The sequence below is a fragment of the Hyperolius riggenbachi genome, chromosome 1 (assembly GCF_040937935.1).
Source record: "Hyperolius riggenbachi isolate aHypRig1 chromosome 1, aHypRig1.pri, whole genome shotgun sequence".
NCBI lineage: Eukaryota > Metazoa > Chordata > Amphibia > Anura > Hyperoliidae > Hyperolius > Hyperolius riggenbachi.
In genome coordinates, this window is record NC_090646.1 from 624677767 (window position 1) to 624694323 (window position 16557).

Sequence of the window (16557 nt, forward strand, 5' to 3'; positions counted from 1 at the left end):
AAGATGAAGATGAAGATGAAGATGAAGAAGAAGAAGAAGAAGAAGAAGAAGAAGAAGAAGAAGAAGAAGAAGATACAGTACTGAACAAAATTCTGGACACAACTTCTCTTTCCACCATTTTTTTTAAAGGAACATCCCCACATTATTCGACTCGAATATTCGACTGACCTCGAATAATTTACTATTCGAATTCGACCAAACTCGAATTTTAAAATGGGGTATTTGAGCACCACTGTGTGTGTGTGTGTGTATGTGTGTGCGTGCGTGCACAGGGGACATTTCCCTGTAAAGTGTTGTGTCCCCAGTATAGCCAGGTATAGATGCCCTCAGTATAGCCAGGTATAGATGCCCTCAGTATAGCCAGGTATAGGTGTCCTCAGTATAGCTAGGTATAGGTGTCCTCCATATATAGCTAGGCATAGGTGCCCTCAGTATAGCTAGGTATAGGTGCCCATGTAGTCAGGCATAGGTGTCCTTCAGCTCTCTACCCTCCAGCATTAATCTGCAGCACAAGCGGGCAGGGAACAGGAATGCGGAAATACCTCTTCCATGCATTCGCACTATGGCGAAAAATTATGCTGTTCCATTATCCCAAGCATCAGTTGTTTAATAGGGACAGCATAATGTTCTGGAAAAGAGCTCAAAAATGTTTGCACAAACTCAACCTCGCATAGGGCTCCTTCACACTGCACTAACCATAGGCTGCCACGCACTGTGTGGGGTCCTATGGGCACAAACCACCTAATGCTGTGGTTTATCTATTAGGGCTTAGCGCCGGTTAGTGAATCAAGCCCTTAGTGTCAAAACACTGCTATGGAACAGTCTCACCAGTTTGTAGGGTACGTGCAGGTACTGCCTCTCTCTCCTTGGTGTGTGGCCAGTGCTGTGAGTGTGAGTAGAGTAGAGCGTTCCATCATTCATTTTAAATGGTTTTAGCTGTGTGTCTATTGGATGTTTTTTCACTCCTATCCCAATAGAGATTGCTTATATTCACGTATCCTCTGAGTGATGGCACCTTTTGTATTTTCACAGCATAATTTTCTCCATACAGCTTGAGTTAAAAAAAATTGCTCCTAACACCAAATCTGCGCTCGTATACAGCTGCCCTGCACATACATTAACCCATTCGCGTTCCGTCGTTTTCACGTGAGAAATGTTCACCTCCCATTCATTAGCCTATAACTTTATTACTACTTATCACAATAAACTGATCTATATCTTGTTTTTTCCGCCACCAATTAGGCTTTCTTTGGGGGGTACATTTTGTTAAGAGCCACTTTACTGTAAATGCATTTTAACAGGAAGAATAAGAAAAAAATGGAAAAATTCATTATTTCTCAGTCTTCAGCCATTATAGTTTTAAAATAATACATGCCTCCATAATTAAAACTCACGTATTGTATTTGCCCATATGTCCCGGTTATTACACCGTTAAAATTATGTCCCTATCACAATGTATGGCGACAATATTTTATTTGGAAATAAAGGTGCATTTTTTCCATTTTGCATCTATCACTATTTACAAGTTTAAAGGGAACCTTAACTGAACGGGGGGTAAAGAGTTTTACTTACCTGGGGCTATTACCAGCCCCCTGCAGCAGTCCTGTGCCCTCGGCGCCGCTCTGGAATCCTCTGGTCCCCCGCTGTCACTTAGTTTCGTTTTTGACGACTCACCAGTCGCCGGCCGCCATGCGTATTATTGGACGCATTCACCAATGCAATTAGCGCTATTGCGGACCGCAACGCGTACATGCGTAGATATGCGGCAACGCGTATTTTTGTACGCGTTGCGGTCCGCAATAGCGCTAATTGCATTAGAGAATGCGTCCAATAATACGCATGGCGGCCGGCGACTGGTGAGTCGTCAAAAACGAAACTAAGTGACTGCGGGGGACCAGAGGATTCCAGAGCGGCGCCGAGGGCACAGGACTGCTGCAGGGGGCTGGTAATAGCCCCAGGTAAGTAAAACTCTTTACCCCCCGTTCAGTTAAGGTTCCCTTTAAGATAAAAAAATATAGAAATATTTCATCTTTACATTGATATTTAAAAATGTTTAGACCCTTAGGTAAATATTTACATGTTTTTTTTTTTTATTGTAATTTTTTTTTTTTTTATAGTAAACATTTTATTTGGGTAGTTTTGGGAGGGTGGGAGGTAAACAATAGATTTATAATGTAAATGTGTGTTAATTTTTATTTTTTTTTACTTTCAGTTGTAGTATTACTTTTTGGCCACAAGATGGCGGCCATGAGTTTGTTTACATGCCGTCACTCTAAGCGTAACACACGCTTAGAGTGACGCATGGGGGAGGTGACAGCCAGAAAAAGCACAGCTTCCGAGAGAAGCTGTCGCTTTTTCAGCGGGGGAGAGGAATCAGTGATCGGGCACCATAGCCCGATACATTGATTCCGTGGCTACCGAATCCGTGGCCGGGAGTGCGCCTGCACGCGCGCGATCGGCCTCGGGAGCGCGCAGTAGCGTGCATGGTTCCTGGACGTAGATTCTACGTCCAGGAACCAAAATAGGTTAAGAAAAAGAGTATTTCATTAACTAAACACAATTGGGTATTACATTCAAGCTTTGCAATTCAAATATTTTCCAATAATACTATTTTCCTTCAGTTCTTAAAGGAAACATCAGGCAAAAAATGTAAAATCAGCTTTACTCACCTGGGGCTTTCTCCAGCCCCTTGCAGCCAACTGTCCCACGCTGATCACTCCGCTGTCCGCCGCCATCCAGGGCTCCCCGCACGCTGTTCAGGCCGACCTTGAGGTCGTCCTTACTGCGGCTGTGTAAAGTGCCGCTGCCAATTATGGCCACATGGTCCGTGGCATACTGCAGAGGCGCAGTACGCCGCGGACCACGATCCCGGGATGGCGGCGGAGAGCAGATCGATCAGCGTGGGACAGTCGGCTGCAAGGGGCTGGAGAAAGCCCATGGTGAGTGAGGGCCCATTCACACTAGAACGTTTTGCCGGGGATTTCGGAAAAATGCTCAAGCGCTTTTTAAAGCGCTAGTGCTATAAAACCCTATGGGCCCGTTCTCACTTGGGCGATTTGCGTTAATCGCCGGCGATTGACACAAATCGCCAAACGCAAACGTGTAGCCTGCACCATTTTCAGGAGATTTCCCAGCGATCGCGTTTCAGTGCCATAGAAGCGCTAAACGCGATCCTGGAAAAATTGCTGCAGTGTGCAGTGATTTTTTCCGCGTATAATCGCGGAAAAATCACTCCCGCAAAATGTTTTGCGCTTTTAAGCGTGAATGGGGCCTAAAGCTGATTTTACATTTTTTGCCTGATGTTTCCTTTAATCTCTCACTTGACTGAAGAACCCGTTGCCCCAATAAAGCCTTTGTACTTGTTGGTTAAGCATAGATGTAACACCTGCTTTGACTAACTTCATTTATTTTTTCCATGTATCTGATCAAATTCTTAGGTGTTGATAAACAGGATGACAAAATGTGAACTTTCTGAATATTTCCTTAGGATCAGGATCATACTGTCCAGAGCCTTCATTAGAGAATGGAATGGTCGCATCTGGGTTTAAACCTGATGGGTCATATGATACTGGTGATTCCATAATCCTGAGGTGTAACCCGGGATATACATTAAATGGGAATGAAATTTTGACCTGTAGTGAATGTAATGGTCATTTGCAGTGGCAAGGGGAATTTCCAGTGTGTGAGAAGGGTAAGTACCAGAAATGTTTAAATATGTTGGCAAGGTGAGTGAACTGAAAAAGGTTAATATTAGGCCATTTTCTTTTTACTAATACATGGAAAATGAATGTGAATTTCCACTCTGGGCTGGTTCACTCTGCAAGAGTTTTTTCTGTGCCAGTAGGAAAGCTCTTTCTAATGCTTCATACAAACTTGAGATAAAAGTCTTTGGAAAAGGTAAGATCACAGACCAATTTTACCCCCTTCCATGTATTATGAGAGCCATACTCTACACAGTCTATTCTATGGAGCTGCACTTCCCATCAGATAAAATCTTTGCAAGATGCTGCACACAAAGATGCTGTACACATGCAACAGATCAGTATCTGCAAAAGATCTGTTCCTGCAAAAGATCCATTCCTGCAAAATGCATTCATAGTCTATGAGATCTGCAGATCATCATACACAGCTTGTTTAACAGGCAATCATCTGCAGATCAGATCCACCAGGATGGATTTTCAGATCTGCAGATGTTTGCCAGATATGCAGATGAAGTCTGTTAAACAAGGTGTGTATGAGGATCTGCAGATCTCATAGACTATGAATGCATTTTGCAGGAATGGATCTTTTGCAGGATCAGATCTTTTGCAGATAATGATCTTTTGAGTGTGTACGGGCATCTTTGTGTACAGCATCTTGCAAAGATTTTATCTGATGGGGAGTGCAGCTCCATAGAATAGACAGTGAAGAGTATGGCTCTCATACTACATGAAGGGTGGTAAAATTGGTCTGTGATCTTGCCTTTTCCAAAGACTTTTATCTGAAGTGTGTATGTAGCATTAGACAAAGATTTGTAGACAGTGCCTATTCAGTGTGCAGCAGGCTTTTGTGTACAGCGCCCCGCCCCAACCTCTCTACCCCTCCCCAAGTGCTGTAGTGATGCTGGACATCCACAGAGCCAGTTCTGCTCCATCAAAGGTGGATAGAGTGAGTGTAATAAGCTGAGGCTAAGAGCACACTTTTTTTTTCCACGTTGTCAGCGCTCAACGGCCATATACAAGTCACTTCCACCACCAGCACCCATTTGGTGAACGACTCACCAAGACTGCAGGAGCACCATTACAATGGTCTATTACACTTGCGGGGCATTCAAAAGGGCTCCCCTCGCCGCTTGACCAATGATGCAATCTTCAATGTTTTTAGTGACTCCTCCTCTCCTCTCACATTAGCATATGTCACAGGACCTCAGAATAATAATACCGATCATAGCGCAAATATGTAAGTGTTGGTGGTGGGGGTGACTTGTAATATGGCTGTTGAGCGCTGACAGAGTGAAAAAAAGTGTTAATTAGAGGTGGTACTCAGCCTGAATGTGGAAATGAATCAGCTAATGAAAGACTCTCTCTTCTTATCCTGGAACAGACTTTGATGTGATGTTGATATTCTGATTACATTTTGCATGTTGCATTGGGACAACACAGTGTGTGCTGGCTGGATATTTAGCCTTGCAAAAGGCAATTGCTGATAGCTATTTATTGGTGTGAGTGCTTAAAGGGGTTCTTCCGCGAATGAGGAAAAAAATAAAAAGTGGTTTCTGCATAAACTATTAAACATCCTTTTAAAATAGTGTAAAAAGTTTTTTTTTTAAATGAATGGTTTCATCAATACAACAATTATTGTAAATAGTGACGTATGAAGGACTGGGAGGCTAATCCATTTGTTAGGGGTGGTTTTTTTTTTTACTTTCTTTTCACAACCATAACTGCTGCCTACATAGTTTTCAGTGGTAAAACCCACTTTTAGCAGGAGCCACCGTTATAGCCCTAACGGCTTAGCTCCACTGAGATGCTGAATATGTGTATATATTGTTGCTAGGAAACCAGACCCCGGTGCAGAGACTGGTTTGTGAAGAGTCATAAGCTGCTGGGAGAATCAGTCCCATCTACACCATATGATTCTTTGTTAGATTTGTTTTAATTTGATTTGATTCATTGATTTCAGTCAATCTGACATGTCCGATTCATGAGTCGATTCAATTCGATTCAAATTGATTGTCGAATTGATTGTCGAAAGTCGAATCATGAATTGGACATGTCAGATTGAATCACATCAAATCAATGAATCAAATCAAATTGAATTGAATCTGACAAAGGATCATATGGTGTAGATGGGACTGATTCATTCTCCCAGCACCTTACGACTCATTTTCACAAACGAATTTCTGCACTGCCTCTGGTTTACTAGCAACAATGTAAACACATATTCAGCAGTTCAGCGGAGCTCAGCCCTTTAGGCTATAACCGCAATTCCTGCTAGAAGTGGCTTATACCACTGAAAACTACTTAGGCAGGAGTTATGTTTGTGAAAAAAAGTAAAAGAAAACACCACCCCTAACAAATGGATTAGCCTCCCAGTCGTCATCCGTCACTATTTACATTACATGTTGTATTGATGAAACCATTTATTTATTAAAAAAACTTTTTACACTATTTTAGAAGGATGTGTAATAGTTTATGCATAAACCACTTTTTATTTTTTTCCTCATTCGCGAAAGAACCCCTTTAATGCGAACCTCCAAACTAAAAATCTACTCTGCAGCATTGAAAAGGCTTGGTGTTTCTTTAACAGTTTCACAGCATCAGAACTTTATTTTTCTTATCCAAGCCTCATTTATTGGTTCCACGGAAGCTAAGCTCCGCCCATCAAAGAAAACTGCCCGGGCATTTTTCCCCTGATACTGTGCAAAGCAAGATGGGATTTCTGATGTTGTTGTTCTCATTACCTAGCAACTGGGAGGAGTGATCAGGGCACAGGACAGTTGGGACTCATGCTCCCTGTCACCTCCTTTCAATCAAAAAGATGGTTGCCCCCATGAAAAAGATGGCTGCCCTCATGAAAAAGATGGCTGCCCTCATGAAATCACAAACACTTGCCACTTCTTTTAAAACAGGGTGGGTAAGAGATTATATTGCTTATCTATTTTAATTAACACAACTAATGTAACTTAATGACAGTATGTTTGTTTGTCTGGGAGCACACTTGTCTGTCAGTTTTCTGTATGCGTTCTCTGCACACCATGCTCTTGATTCACTAAACTGTGATAACTCATATCACGGCCTTTTTTGCACGCATTTTTGCGTGATCGCAAATTATTGTGTGCAATCACAAATTTTCACATGAAAATGACCGCGTTTTCGAGCGAAAATCTTGGGCAAATGCGAAAATGCACACAAAAACGGCCGTGATATGCATTATCACGGTTTAGTGAATCAAGCCAGATGTGTGACTGTAGGTGTGAAAACATGCACGTTTTATCACAGAAGCAAATGTAATTGATGGAGAAAATGCCTGCAGTGCTTTACTGCTGTCTGTTTTTTTCTGCATGGGGAAAACACATTCAAGTGTGCGCTAGCCAATTGAATAACTGTAAGGCTTGGTGGTGTAACTCTTAGAGTCAGTCTGTATGCCCACCCAGGCTAAGATCTCTCTCTTCACCTAGCTGTTTCTGCCTGGTACACCCCTAGCTGACACCTACACTCTCCCTACCTGGCACACCACTAGCTGGCCCTAATTAGGACTTAGGCGCACAAGGCACGCAAGCTGACCTATAAGACTAGTACGCAGTTCAACAGTTCAGCAATATGACACAGGTATTACCTGGAGTCAGAGGAATGAAGCAGTCAGTGTCGTGTGTAGCAAAGATGGTGATTGCAGATATCTGGTAACAAGAGAGAGAACAAGCAGTCCACAGGCAAAAGTTCAGGTAATAAGTAATCCAGGTATGATGCAATTTAGACAAGTCTTTATGCAAAGTTATGTAACATTAATGATGATTTTGATTTGAGTTAGGAAATAGTTCAAGCAGACTTGCATGCAGTATTTAGCAACAGGTAATAGTTGATGCAAGTTATGACACAGTTCCTTTTAGTCTGCATGCAAAGTTATTTAACAGGTAGCAGAAGTTCCAGATGATATGTGACAAAGCTTATGCAAGACTACAGTGGGATGCAAAAGTTTGGGCAACCTTGTTAATCGTCATGATTTTCCTGTATAAATCGTTGGTTGTTACAATAAAAAAATGTCAGTTAAATATATCATATAGGAGACACACACAGTGATATTTGAGAAGTGAAATTATGTTTAGAGTTACAGAAAGTGCACAATAATTGTTTAAATAAAATTAGGCAGGTGCATAAATTTGGGCACTTTTGTCATTTTATTGATTCCAAAACCTTTAGAACTAATTATTGGAACTCAAATTGGATTGGTAAGCTCAGTGACCCCTGAGCTACATACACAGGTGAATCCAATTATGAGAAAGAGTATTTAAGGGGGTTAATTGTAAGTTTCCCTCCCTTAATTTTCTCTGAAGGGTAGCAACATGAGGGTCTCAAAACAACTCTCAAATTACCTGAAGATAAAGATTGTTCACCATCATGGTTTAGGGGAAGGATACAGAAAGCTGTCTGTTTCCACAGTTAGGAACATATTGAGGAAATGGAAGACCAGAGGCTCAGTTCAAGTTAAGGCTCGAAGTGGCAGACCAAGAAAAATCTCGCATAGACAGAAGCGATGAATGGTGAGAACAGTCATAGTCAACCCACAGACCAGCACCAAAGACCTACAACATCATCTTGCTGCATATGGGGTCACGGTGCAGTGCTCAACCATTAGGCACACTTTACACAAGGAGATGCTGTATGCGAGAGTGATGCACAGGAAGCCTTTTCTCTGCCCACAGTACAAACATTGCCGCTTAAGGTATGCAAAAGCATATTTGGACAAGCCGGCTTCATTTTGGAATAAGGTGCTGTGGACTGATGAAACTAAAATTGAGTTATTTGGGCATAACAAAGGGCGTTATGCATGGAGGAAAAACAACACAGCATTCCAAGAAAAACACCTGCTACCTACAGTAAAATATGGTGGTGGTTCCATCGTGCTGTGGGGCTGTGTGGCCAGTACAGGGACTGGAAATCTTGTCAAAGTTGAGGGACGCATGGATTCCACTCAGTATGAGCAGATTCTGGAGACCAATGTCCGTGAATCAGTGACAAAGCTGAAGCTGCGGCGGGGCTGGATTTTTTAACAAGACAACAATCCTAAACACTGCTCAAAATCCACTAAGGCATTCAGGCATAGGAACAAATACAACATTGTGGAATGGCAATCTCAGTCCCCAGACCTGAATATAATTGAAAATCTGTGGTGTGAGTTAAAGAGAGCTCGGAAGCCATCAAACCTGAATGAACTAGAGATGTTTTGTAAAGAGAAATGGTCCAAAATACCTTCAAGCAGAATCCAGGCTCTCATTTGTACCTACAGGAAGTGGTTAGGCCCCGTTCACACTTGCGTTTTGGCATGCAAACGGACCGGATCCGGATCGGATCAGGACCTGATCCAAAGTGGAACCGTACGGTTCTGATCCTGATCCGATCCGGATCCGGTCCGTTTGCATCAGGCATGCATCAGGCTGCCATCCGGATCCGTGGGGTAAAAAATAAACAAAATTACCATAAAATTGTTGGGGTCTGCAGAAGGTGCACCTGGTGCACCTGTAGAATCAGGTCCTCCGCTGTAGGCCTCACCTCCACCTCCGACATACTGCCAAACAGCTCCAGCACGTGTGTCACTGCTGCTCCACTCCAGATATGCTGGACCCATGTGTCCCCATCCGAAATGGCTGCTATAAGTATGCATAGGAAGTGGGGTAGAACGTCCGGTGTTTGTCTCCAGTGTGTTCTGTGCTTTCCGTTCCCCATTGGTTTCTATATCCGGATGGTGCAGTCAGGATCCGGTCCGGGTGCGTGGTCCGGATGATCCGGACCCAAAAAATAGCGCATGTTGGAAAAGCCTTCGGGGTCCGCATCCGATCCGGCTCCGTTCTGCACGGAACGTACGCATGTGAACGTCCGCATAGACTTTGCATTGCTATGCGGAACGTACGTTCCGTTTGTACAGTATACGGTCCGGATCCGATCAAGTGGATCCGGACAGGGAACGCTAATGTGAACCAGGCCTTAGAGCAGTGATGGCTAACCTTGGCACTCCAGCTGTGATAAAACTACAAATCCCATCATGCCTCTGCGTCCCTGAGTTATGCTTAGAGCTGTCAGAGTATTGCAATGCCTAATGGGACTTGTAGTTCCACCACAGCTGGAGTGCCAAGGTTAGCCATCAATGCCTTAGAGGCTGTAATTTCTACAAAAGGGGGTTGAGAGAAATCTGGCCACATTCTCACTATAAAACGCACCTACATTTCCCAACACTTTTTGGGGGGAAAAAAGTGTGTCTCATAGTCTGAAAAATATGGTATTTCATTAACTAAACACAACTGGGTTTTAAAATCCTTATTAATAGTCCAGCTTTGCAATTCAAATATTTTATCCTTTTCTCACTTGATTGAACAATCCGTTAAGGAAACTAAATGCTGTTAAATGTGGGATTAGTAACTTGAACACAAAGTCTTTCAGAGACCAGAGTAAATCATTTAAAAGGATGTGGTTGTTTATTTATTGGAATTTCGTCTCAATAGGCTCATTAGCATGTGAAAGCCTTGTAATCTTCGCCATCTCTGCATGTGACCTTTTTCGTCAATCAATCTTTAGAAATACGTCTACAATTAAAAAAATATGGTATCAATGATCTTATTTCAAGAAAACAACTTTAAACTTTTTGTTCCCCCTTTGAACAAACAAACTCATATGACATTGTCTAAATTGCAATCCTTTGATGAGGACACAAACCATGAACTTTAATAAATCTCGTTTATCTAATAAACATAAGTTTCATAACCTTAGACAAACCTAAAATAAAGCTCAATAAAAAAAAAAAATCTACAACGTCATCTTTCTTCACAACTTATTGTGAGGACATCAAAGTTATATTCTCTTATGTAAATGTGTAATAGCATGTTAATATGTGTGTGTGTGCGTTTACATAACCTGCTAATCTCATGTGTATATGTCATTATTAGTATACCTGCTGTGTGTGTGTGCAAGTTGCAAGTAACTAAATGATACCCTTACATTTCTTTCACAATGATATCTCAAAAATGATCCATACATTATTTATAACAACTTCTGACGTATCTTTATTCATGCAGTTTGAGTGACAGCAAATGGCTTCAGATTACATGACTCCAGCTGTTCTTAATTAACCCTACTCTCGCTTAAAGTGGACCTGAACTCAGAATTTAAAAAAAGAGCATTGAAATCCATGTTAAAAATTGTAGGCAAAAACAGCACAATATCTGTACAAAAATATGTGAATACACACTATAATATACAATAAATTAATAAGCCACACCCCCTGTTACATTTGCTGCCGCGGCAAGTCACGTGGGAACTGCTGACAGGCTCGCAGAGATCAGTGGGGACTTTCTCCTGCTTATACAAAATCCTTATTTTACTTATAGAAGCCATTATGGTAAGTTTTGCTTCTATGATCCAATTACACTATCAAAAGCTTCAATTTAAACCATTTTTTCCCAAATTTAGCTTGCTGCTTTGTAGACAAATGAACCTCTTTAAATAAACATCATTAAGGAAGTCTGCATCCTGTCTGCTACCACTAAGGCATTTTACATAGGAATGAGAAGAACATTCCTTTTGCCTGCTATTCATTTTAGCAACCTTTTAATAACTATTTCCCTTATTAACTAACAAATAATCTTTAATAAATTTTGGATAACGCGAATCTGACTTTTAAACTTTTAACCAATTCAACAGGAAATAAAACATAGTCACCTTATGCAAACAGACTTCTGGTATCACCCACATCTTATGGAGGTCCATTCGCTTCTGGTCTGGTCTCCTCCCTTGCTTCAGGCTCCATCGCAAAAAATAGTTTCAAAAATACCCAGCTTCCTTTCTCGTTCCCCCGTTTTGAAACGAGCTTGCGATCTATGGCTGAGTTAATTCTTCATGAAACATTTACGACTAGCTGGCTGGCCAAAATGTTAGAAAGTGGGATTTGTACTTTAAGAACTAAGTCTTTCAGAGACCAGAGTAAATCATTTAAAAGGATGTGGTTGTTTATTTAACATTATTGAACTTCCATGAATATTCAGAAATAAATCAATAAAGGTACAAATCTTAGTTACATTATAAATGATTACAAAAGATGAACAAATTGATTGCTGAGTAATCTGCAAGTATATTAATAAAAACTTATTGTATTGGCTAGTATGTCTGCATGTCTGTTGATGTGTCTGTGTGCATGTGTGAGTGTAAGTGAAGGGACAAGGGGAGAGACAGGAATGAATCATTCCCGCCTAAAACTCCTTACATAATGAAATAGGAAGTTCCCATAATGCATTACGATCCTATCTGTGATAGGTTAGTTCAAATAATGCTGTAGTCTCTATTGGTCGACTACTGAATCTAGCTACTTTAGTTAACTGTTCATATATCCCAGAGAAAGCACGTTCCATTCTGGCTTAAACCAGAACTGGCAATCTTCTGGTATGCCTTGGCCAGAGATAATGAGAAACATCTGTTTGACCAATCTTCTTATTCCACTATGGGGGGATGGTTATCCTATACATACCATTGCTTCTCAAAGCAAAGACTTCCTGAGAGCAGACCTATTGTCTATAGAATTTCCACTCCAGCCTTGTTACCCTAACCTAAATAATAGAAGATTTCTTTTCAATCAGTCTTATCAATATCACATATATAATTTAACTATAGCTTTGATATCTCAATCGCGTCACATCCAATATAGATAATTATTCTTCCTAACATAGCTATGCAGAAAGCTCCAATCATCACACATTTAGATTGCTCAGAGATTAAAACATCAAAACTACTTATTACAAATGCCCATTGCCGTGTCGATTCATTGGCCCAATAAAGCCTTTGTACTTGTTAGTTAAACATAGATGTAACGCCTGCTTTGACTAACTTTAATTATTTTTTCCATGTGTCCAATCAAATTCTTAGGTATTGATAAACAGGATGACAAAATGTAAACTCTTTGAATATTTCTTTATGATCAGGATCCTACTGTCCAGAGCCTTTATTAGAGAATGGAATGGTCATATCTGGGTGTAAGACTGATGGGTCATATGAAAGTGGTGATTACATAACCCTGAGGTGTAACCCAGGATATAAATTAAATGGAAAGGAGAAACTGATCTGTGGTGAATCTAATGGCAATTTGCAGTGGCAAGGGGAATTTCCAGTGTGTGAAAAGGGTAAGCACCAGAAATGTTAAGACATGTTGGTTAGGTAAGTGAACTGGAAAAGGTGATGCCAAAGGACAATACATATTAGGCCATTTTTTTTTTACTAATACATGGAAACTTAAAGAGAGCCTGAGGTGGGCTATAAAAAAAACAAAAATGTAAGCTACCTGATCTGGGGTGGGCTGAGCGGATCCATCCTAGAGGTGTACCGAACGGTTCGCTGGCGAACGGTTCCAGGCGAACATTGGGGGTTCGCGTTCGCCTGCGCCAGGCGAACTTTTCCCGGAAGTTCGATTCGCCCCATAATGCACTATGAGGGTCAACTTTGACCCTCTGCATCACAGTCAGCAGGCACATTGTAGCCATTCAGGCTACAGTAAGCCCTGGAGCCCCACCCCCCCTTATATAAGGCAGCCTCCGGCGGCCATTACAGTCACTCGTGTGCCTGCTAGAGAGAGGAAAGGGACAGCTGCTGCAGACTTTTTCTCTTAGGGACAGATTAGTTAGGTTCTAGGCTGCTTTGCTTGTTCCTGACTGATTAATATTGCTTTTAAAGCACCCAGCAACAGCTCTTTTCAGAGCTCAACCTGTACATTTTTTTTTTCTGACACTTTTGTTGCATGCACAGCCTTGCTAATTAATAGTGTGTGTGCCACTGCCAGCAGCCCAGCACATTCAGTGACTGACTGCCTGTGTGTGTGACAGGGAGCTGCACATTGTACTACCCAGTACTGCATATACCCCAGTACCTGTTGTGTTTACTTAACCCACCTTATCACTGCATATACCTAGCTTTGTGTTGAGTGAACCCAGCTCACTGCATCTAACTACCCAGTACCTGTTGTGTTTACTTAACCCACCTCATCACTGCATATACCTAGCGTTGTGTTGAGTGAACCCAGCTCACTGCATCTAAGTCTAACTACCTGTTGTGTTGAGTGAGAACCCACCTCACTGCATCTTAAGTACCTTTACTGTATACTGTTCAGTGAACCCAGCTCACTGCATCTAACTACCCAGTACCTGTTGTGTTTACTTAACCCACATCATCACTGCATATACCTAGCGTTGTGTTGAGTGAACCCAGCTCACTGCATCTAACTACCTGTTGTGTTGAGTGTGAACCCACCTGGCCACCTCACTGCATCTAACTACCTGTTGTGTTGAGTGAGAACCCACCTCACTGCATCTTAAGTACCTTTACTGTTGAGTGAACCCAGCTCACTGCATCTAACTACCTGTTGTGTTGAGTGTGAATCCACCTGGCCACCTCACTGCATCTAACTACCTGTTGTGTTGAGTGAGAACCCACCTCACTGCATCTTAAGTACCTTTACTGTTGAGTGAACCCAGCTCACTGCATCTAACTACCTGTTGTGTTGAGTGTGAACCCACCTGGCCACCTCACTGCATCTAACTACCTGTTGTGTTGAGTGAGAACCTACCTCACTGCATCTTAAGTACCTTTACTGTTGAGTGAACCCAGCTCACTGCATCTAACTACCTGTTGTGTTGGGTGTGAACCCACCTGGCCACCTCACTGCATCTAACTACCTGTTGTGTTGAGTGAGAACCCACCTCACTGCATCTTAAGTACCTTTACTGTTCAGTGAACCCAGCTCACTGCATCTAACTACCCAGTACCTGTTGTGTTTACTTAACCCACCTCATCACTGCATATACCTAGGCTTGTGTTGAGTGAACCCAGCTCACTGCATCTAACTACCTGTTGTGTTGAGTGTGAACGCACCTGGCCACCTCACTGCATCTAACTACCTGTTGTGTTGAGTGAGAACCCACCTCACTGCATCTTAAGTACCTTTACTGTTGAGTGAACCCAGCTCACTGCATCTAACTACCTGTTGTGTTGAGTGTGAACCCACCTGGCCACCTCACTGCATCTAACTACCTGTTGTGTTGAGTGAGAACCCACCTCACTGCATCTTAAGTACCTTTACTGTTGAGTGAACCCAGCTCACTGCATCTAACTACCCAGTACCCAGGGCCGGCGCTACCATTAAGGCAAAGGAGGCAGCTGCCCCAGGGCCCCAGAGCTTGTAGGGGCCCCCAGTGGCTACAAGAGGAAAAAAAAATTTTCAAAATCGGCCTTATAGTTTTTGAGAAAATCGATTTTAAAGTTTCAAAGGAAAAAAAACACATTTAAAAACCTGCCGACTTTAATGGTTAATAGCAAATCCACCTTAAATGCTAGAAACCCTAAATTCGTAGGGTATGTTAAGGAGATCATTAGGAATAAGAGGAAAAAACAATTTTTCAAAAAGACCTTATAGTTTTTGAGAAAATCGATTTTAAAGTTTCGAAGGAAAAAAAGTATACTTTTAAATGCGGTAAATGTCACTTTTAGTAGCAAACCTAACGGTAGTGTAATTTTACATGCATCAAACGAAAGCGCAATAAATTTCCTGACGGGGTTTCCAGGGGGTCTATACGCAGCCGCAGCGCTTTGGCCAGGGATCGCTATACAGCCGCAATATGGCTGTATGAAGATCCCTGGCATGTTTTCCTATTTTCCCAATTTATTTTTTTTTATATGTTTAGAGTGTGGGAATTTGAAAAAAAAATTGTGGGGTCCCCCCTCCTGAAACTTTTTAACCCCTTCTCCCCCATGCAGGCTGGAATAGCCAGAATGTGGAGCTCCGACCGATTGGGGCTTCACACCCTGACTATACCAGCTGCAAAAAAGGTCTCTTAATGCCGATTTTTGTTCCGGGGTATATGTTGGGGGGGCCCCCCAGGTTTATTTTGCCCTGGGGCCCCATTGTTGCTTAAACCGGCCCTGCCAGTACCTGTTGTGTTTACTTAACCCACCTCATCACTGCATATACCTAGCCTTGTGTTGAGTGAACCCAGCTCACTGCATCTAATTACCTGTTGTGTTGAGTGTGAACCCACCTGGCCACCTCGCTGCATCTAACTACCTGTTGTGTTGAGTGAGAACCCACCTCACTGCATCTTAAGTACCTTTACTGTTGAGTGAACCCAGCTCACTGCATCTAATTACCTGTTGTGTTGAGTGTGAACCCACCTGGCCACCTCACTGCATCTAACTACCTGTTGTGTTGAGTGAGAACCCACCTCACTGCATATAGCTAGCATACCCCCGAGATGGACAAAATGGACAAACCAGGTAGAGGAAGAGGTAGAGGCAGACCCAGAGGAAGGCCACCAGGCACCGGCAGGTCTGTGGCTGTGCGAGGTGGTGTTGTTGTGATTTCATGCGGACCTGCCCCAAAATACAGTGCTCAGAAGAAGGCACGTGCCATCACTTCCCAAAATCGTGAGGAGGTGATTGAGTATTTAACACAGAACACCTCATCTCCCGCAGCCACCAGCGCAACAACAAGCACCACATCCGCTGCATTTGACACTTCGCAGGAGTTATTTGGTGGTGGTGGTGAAATCACTGATTCCCAGCCACTACTGCAACAACAACAAGAAGGCGCAGGTACACCACCTCATACGTCTGAGTTAGGTGGCGATAGTATGGACGTAACGTGTGTGGATGGGGATGATGGTGGACCACCTGAAGTTGGTGCACTTGAGGAGGTGTCTGAGGAAAGCGCAGCTGGCCAGGAGGATTATGATGACGATAATACGGATACCACATATGTTCCCGGTAGAGGAGATGACCAGGGGGACAGTTCAGAGGAGGAGTCAGAGAGGAGTAGGAGGAGACGACTCCATGA

At 42.5% G+C, this 16557-nt stretch overlaps 1 protein-coding gene across 1 annotated transcript in view; it reads left to right on the plus strand.

Moving 5' to 3' along the window:
• Nucleotides 1-16557, plus strand: part of LOC137529171 (complement receptor type 2-like) — a 313982-nt gene that overhangs the window by 252717 nt on the left and 44708 nt on the right. The window contains exons 17-18 of the mRNA XM_068251204.1: nucleotides 3488-3691; nucleotides 12662-12859. Coding sequence (XP_068107305.1) covers nucleotides 3488-3691; nucleotides 12662-12859 — 402 coding nt within the window. The remainder of the gene's footprint in view (nucleotides 1-3487; nucleotides 3692-12661; nucleotides 12860-16557) is intronic.